Raw genomic sequence first — 6,000 nt, forward strand, 5'->3', positions numbered from 1 at the left:
CCTCCTCCAGGGAAGTGGGACCGCGGCCCCGTCCCGGAGCGATCCGCAGTGAGGACCCAGCGCTGACTCCGCGCGGTGCCGCCCGGGCCCCCAGCTCCGCGGGAAGCAGCCCCGGCACCGCCTCCCCAGGGGGCCCCTGGAACACGGCGCGGCCCCCCCCCCGCACCCGCTGTCCGGCCGCCGCGGCTGCCCCCGCACCTCTGTCCGCGGCACGACGATGCCGACACCCCCGAGGGCGGCCCCAGCCGGGCACGGGCTCCCCGAGGCCGAGGCCGGGACCAGCCTCGCGGGGAGGGAATCGCGGGAGGGAGGGCTCGCGCCCGGCCCCAGCAGCCCCGCGTGTGAGCTCCGCGGCCTGTGCGGGGCCTCGGGGACGGCGGGGTCGGGCGGGGCACGGGCCGGTTTAGTCCCGGGGCACGAGGCGCGGAAGTTCTGGCCCCGGCGGCCGGCGGCGGCTCCTCAGGGGGACGAGGGCTGCGGCTGCGGCTGCGACCGGGGTCACCGCGGGGGGCCCAGGGCTGCGGGGGGGCTGCGGGGGGGCTGCGGGGCTGCGGGGGGGTGGGGGGGCTGCGGGGCTGCGGGGGGGGGCTGCAGGGCTGCAGGGCTGCGGGGGGGACGCTCCGCCCCTGCCCTTTGTGTGAGCGCCTGCCCGGGAGCCCCGGGGACCCGCGGGGCCGAGTGCCCTGGGGCGGGGGGCGGGGGGCGGGGGGGGCTCCGCACGGGGCGCCCCGCACCCCCCCGCACCCCCCCGCACCCGCGCCCGCCGCCAAGTTGGCGCCGAAGTTTGCGCCGCGCGGTCCGAGGCGTCGGGGTCGGGGCGAGGGGGCGAGGCCGGGACCCGCGGGCAGGGGCGGCGGCGCCACGACGGGGCGGGACGCCTCCTCCAGGAAGCCCGCTGGGCCCCCCCCCCCGGGCGCGGCGGCGCTGGCCGGCGGGGAGCGGCCACCGGGGGTGGGGGGGGTCCGGAGGGAACGGGGTGGGGGGGGGGGTGGGGGCGGGGGATGGGGATGGGGTCGGGTCCCGGACGCGCTCGGGCGGGGGCGGGGGCGGGGGCGGGGCAGCTCCTCGGGGGCGGGGCCCCCTCTCACCCCCCCGCCCCGCCCCGCCGCATCCCGCCTCCCGGCCCGGGTCTCGGAGCCCGACCGCGGGGCGCAGGGGGCGCAGGGGGCGGTCGGGGGGCCCGGGGCGGGGGCGGGGCGGCACCTCCGGGGCGGGTCCCCCCTGCAGGCCCCCGGCGCCCGCCCCGGACTCCCCCCCCTTCGCCGCCTCCGCCTCCCGCCTGCCGCGTCCCGCCGGAGTCTGCAGCCGACCGCGGGGCGCGGGGAGCCGGGGCGGGGGTCCCGGGGGCGGGGCAGCTGGGGGCGGTCCCCCCTCCGGCCCCCTCCCCCGCCGCCTCCTGCAGGGTCTCGGGGCGCGCGGAGCCGGGGCGGGGGTCCGGGGGGTCCGGGGACGGGGCAGCGCCTCCCGGGGCGGGTCCCCCCTCCGGCCCCTCCGCGGGCTCCTCCCCCCCGCCGCCTCCCGCCGGGTGTCGGGGCGCGGCCGCGGGGCGCAGGGGTCCCCCAGGGCGCACCCCCGGGCGGCGGCGGGGGCGGGGGCCGGGGCCGGGATGGGGCCGGGGCCGGGATGGGGCCGCGATGGGGCCGGGATGGGGCCGCGATGGGGCCGGCCCCCCCCCCCCGCCCGCCGCCGCCCGGGCGCCCCCAAACTAGGCCAAAACTTTTTCGGCCGCTTCCGCGCGAGCCTGGAGCGGAGGGTGCCCCGGGCGCCGGGCGGCCGCTCCCCGCACAATAGCGGCGCTAATTAGCTCATGGAGGCGGCCGCGGGCCGGGCCGCGGGGAAAAGTTTGCGGCCGCCACTCACCGACCAGGCCTCCCACCAGGAAGGCGGCGACCTGCAGCGCCAGCAGGGCGCCCCCGACCGCGCACAGCTTCCTGGTGCTCATGTTCTCGATGATGGCCCCGGCCATGGCTGCGCCCCTCGCCGCGCGCGCGCCCCCCGCGCCCTCGGGCGCCCCGACTCCGGGCTGCGCGGCGCGGGGCGCTCCCGGGGCGGGCGCCGAGACTGGGCCGCCCGCCGCCGGCCGCCGCTTAAAGGAGCAGGAGCGGTCACGTGACGCCGCGCGCCCGCCCCCGCCCCCGCCCCCTCCCCCCGCGCCCGCCGCCGCCCCCCGCGCCCGCGCCCCGCCCGCGCCCGCCGCTCCCCCCGCGCCCGCCGCTCCCCCCGCGCCCGCCCGCCCCAGCGCAGCCCCGCGCCCCGCGCCCCGCGCCCCACCTGCACGCCCGCGAGCCCCCAGCGAGCCCCCAGCGAGCCCCCAGCGAGCCCCGGCGCGCCGCGGGGGGGGGGTCCCCTGGTGCAGCCCCGGGCCCGCCCCCCACGAAACTCGGCCCCGCGCGCTCCTCCGCGAACTTGCGCGGGCGGGACCACGCCAGGGCGGAGCGAGGCCCCGCGGGTGCACGCGCGTGTACCTGCGGCTTCCGGGGGCGGCGCGGGCCTCCGACGGCTCCATCCAGGACGGCCGCGGCCCCACCGAAGCCTTCGGGGCCTGGGCCCGGGCACACGCACAAGGTCGCCGCCGCCCGGACCCCGGGGCCCTCGCGCCCCCGCCCCCGCACCCCCGCGCCAGCGGCACCCCCAGCCTCCCCCCTGCCCGGGGCAGGTGCCGCAGACGCCCCCGAGGCGAGGACCCGTCTCCAGGCCCCCACCCGGGCCCACGCGCCGCGGGGACACGCACCAGCCCCGCGTGAGAACGGCCCCTCCTGGGAGTCGAGGCCCCGAGACCACCCCGTCCTGCGCCCCGAGCAGCCGCTCCCGGACCGAGCCCGGCTCACGCTCCAGGCTGGGCCTCAGCCCCCAGGAGGGCGGGGAGCGAAGGCGCCGAGGCCTGCAGGAGCCGGCCGCTCCCCCACCCAGCACACCCAGCACACGCAGCCTTGACCCCGATGCCCCAGGCCCGCCGCAGGCGAGCAGAAGGCGGCCGAGCAGGGTCCGCAGCGCCTGGCACCCCGCACCCGCACCCGCACCCTCACCTGTCTCCACCGTCTCTCCACGATCTTGCCTCATTTCTGCTTCCCTGGACGACGGCAGGTCCCGGGGCCCCGTGAAGGCTGGGAAGGCCCCTCTCACCCGCGCCCAGGCCACTCCACGGGCTGCGCCGGGCTCGGCAGGCTGCCAGCTTCGCCCGTTGGAGCAGTAATGATGCCTCTAGGTGAGACGTTCCTTTTAATACCAAGGAACTTAAGTGAGGGCTGATAGGGCACAACATCAAGACTCACCCTCCACTTGATCCAATGTTTTGCTATTTAAGAAAGAAAGGAGGGCGCCCGGGGGGCTCAGGGGGTTGAGCGCCTGCCTTGGGCTCAGGGCGAGATCTCGGGGTCCTGGATCCCATCAGCCTGCACCAGGGCTCCCTGCCCAGCGAGGAGTCCGCCTCTCCCTGTCTCCTGCTCCTGCTTGCTCTGTCTCTCTTAAATAAATAATAAATAAAATCTTTAAGAAGAAGGAGAAGAGGGAACCCCGGGTGGCTCAGTGGCTTAGCGCCTCCTTCAGCCCAGGGCCTGATCCTGGAGACCCGGGATCGAGTCCTGCATCGGGCTCCCTGCATGGAGCCTGCTCCTCCCTCTGCCTGTGTCTCTGCCTCTCACTCTCTGTGTTTCTCATGAATAAATAAATAAAATCTTAAAAAGAAAAAAAAAAGAAAAAGGAGAAGAAAGAGGTGGTGTTTCTATGCACTTGAAATGTGACCTGGATCCACAAGAATGTGTTTAGTCGTCTGCCCCGTATCCTCGCTTGGTTTTCTGGGGTTTCACTTACCTGTCGTCAGCGGGGGCCCAATGGACCCAAAGCAGGTGATCCTCGTGCCCTCTTGTCAGGAGGTCGGTGAGCAGCCTGAGGCTCTGGCACAGTGATTCCTCGCTCACGCACCTGGTTCGGCACGCAGGTGTCTTGGGCATGCAGGGAGGCGGCATGCGGCACAGGGAGGCATCTGGAGGGCCAGACCACGGCACGCAGCTTGACCCGCCTGCTGTGTCCCCTTCTCGGGTCCTGCTGCAAACCTCTCCCGGCACCCACGGCCCATGGGGGGCTCACAGCAGGAAACACACGGTGCCCTGGCGAGTCTCAGGCATCCAGCAGTCCCAGCACGCACCTCCCGCGGGTGACAGCCCCAGCTCCTGGGCTCCCTTTCCTGTGGGCGACAGCCACACTGCCTCCCCCAGCCCCGAGGGTCCCCTCAGAGGAACTGGCCTCAGTTCCTGGGCTCCAGGTTCCCCATCTGGAAGTGACAGGCTGGAGATAAAATACTGCGCACCCACCCACGCGGTCCCCTTTGCTTCAAGGGCACTTAATTAAAAAGAGGTGCATACAGGACAATGTCTCTTTGAGAGGAGAGCGTGAGAGACACAGGGACAAGGCACATGAGAGGCCGCAGGGGCGGAGGGACAGAGAGCCTGAGGCGGGCTCCAGGCCCGGCTCCTCCTCACAGCCTGCACCCGGGGCCTGAGAGCAATCCAGAGTGGCCGTGAGGGGGTGGGCCTGCAGTTGCAGACCTGAGGGTGCGACATGTGCCACCGTGGTCGCCACTGCCACTGGCTTTAAGGAAAACCCAGTTTCTATCAGATCTCTTTAAAAATTAAAAGTGAAGGACACCTGGGGGGCTCAGCGGTTGAGCACCTGCCTCCGGCCCAGGGCATGACCCCGGGATCCCGGGATCGAGTCCCGAATCGGGTCCCCCGCGGGGAGTCTGCTTCTCCCTCTGCCTGGGTCTCTGCCTCTCTGCGTGTGTCTCTCATGAATAAATACATAAAATCTTTTTAAAATTTTAAAATTAAAAGTGACTCCGATCTGTATTTCCCAAGGGAACAACACAGACAAATAGCCACGCAAGGGTTGTCCGGGTTTGGGCTGCAGCGTGCAGCCGGCTGGGCCCTGGCTGGGTGCTGGGCAGCGGGCGCTCTGGAGCTGGGCTTTGTCACCTGGAAACCGGACTCAGTGACTCTACCTGCCTCCCGGTATTCTTGTAAGAGAGGGCGGTGACGGTGATTGTGTTTAAGAGTATTTTAGAATCCTTAAGGGGGACCCCTGGGTGGCTCAGCAGTTTAGCGCCGCCTTCAGCCCAGGGTGTGATCCTGGAGACCCGGGATCGAGTCCCGCATCGGGCTCCCTGCATGGGGCCTGCTTCTCCCTCTGCCTGTGTCTCTGCCTCTCTCTGTGTGTCTCTCATTAATAAATAAATTAATCTTAAAAAAAAAAATGCTAGTAGCACTTTCACAGTCTTGGTGAGCATTAAACAGACGTCACCAGGCCTAGCAGGGAGTCTGACATGGGGTGGGCACTCAACAAACATTTTGCATGTTATAAAAGAGGAGGTTTTTGTTCCCAAATAGAGAGAGAGAGAAGAAGAAAAAAGAACTATAAAACCCCTAATTATTGTCTCTTATGAAATTGCTTTTTGAACCAGGGCAACTTGGAAGGGGCAGGTAAAAAACTTTATGGGGTTCCAAGGCCTGCAGGGGGGCAGCTGACACCTGAAGGAGCAGCCGGGCCCCTGTGGTTTCCTGGGCCTGACAGGGGCTGCGGCAGGGTCTAGGATGGCAAGGGCCTCCTCCTGGAGCACGTGTGGGGACGGCCTCTGCCTGGAGCATGGGAGGGATGGGCCTCCACCACCATTAATCCACACCACAGTTCTGTGAGGTACGTACTGTTTTATCATTTTATTTTATTGTTTTTTTTAAATATTTATTTATTTGAGACAGAGAGGGAGAAGAGAGAGAGCATGAAGGGGAGGAGCAGAGGGAGAGCCAGTGCTCGTTCCAAGCCCACTCGTCAAGCACAGAGCCCACCCGGGCTCCATCTCACGACCCTGAGACGCTGAGCTCAGCAGAGGCCGAGCGGCCAACACACCCCGATCCATCCCCAAGCACCCGCATGTTTGTTATTTCACCAGGAGGAAGCGGCCAGAGGGCCCGGTGGTCCCCCAGGGAGCTGCGACCCTAGGGCAGCGCG

The 6,000-nt window shown here is 70.2% G+C and overlaps 2 protein-coding genes across 2 annotated transcripts in view; one reads left to right on the top strand and one right to left on the bottom strand.

The window, feature by feature from the left end:
• The window catches only part of WLS (Wnt ligand secretion mediator), a 91,722-nt gene extending 89,651 nt beyond the window's left edge, over positions 1-2,071 (bottom strand). The window contains exon 1 of the mRNA XM_041747126.1: positions 1,861-2,071. Coding sequence (XP_041603060.1) covers positions 1,861-1,966 — 106 coding nt within the window. The 5' untranslated portion in view covers positions 1,967-2,071. The remainder of the gene's footprint in view (positions 1-1,860) is intronic.
• LOC121487069 (basic proline-rich protein-like) lies at positions 1,965-3,193 on the top strand. Its single transcript, XM_041748518.1, has 2 exons — positions 1,965-2,109; positions 2,430-3,193. Exons 1-2 carry the CDS (start codon positions 1,965-1,967, stop codon positions 3,191-3,193), a joined length of 909 nt encoding a protein of 302 aa, XP_041604452.1.
• Positions 3,194-6,000: the final 2,807 nt, after the last annotated feature.

Source organism: Vulpes lagopus, chromosome 3 (genome assembly GCF_018345385.1).
Source record: "Vulpes lagopus strain Blue_001 chromosome 3, ASM1834538v1, whole genome shotgun sequence".
Classification (NCBI taxonomy): Eukaryota; Metazoa; Chordata; class Mammalia; order Carnivora; family Canidae; genus Vulpes; species Vulpes lagopus.

Excerpts from the sequence above, each read along its gene's own strand:
- LOC121487069 (XM_041748518.1), top strand. The coding sequence starts at position 1,965 with ATGGCTGCGCCCCTCGCCGCGCGCGCGCCCCCCGCGCCCTCGGGCGCC. Across the intron at positions 2,110-2,429 it reads AAAGGAGCAGGAGCGGTCAC|GGCGGAGCGAGGCCCCGCGG; the intron begins GTGACGCCGCGC and ends GGACCACGCCAG.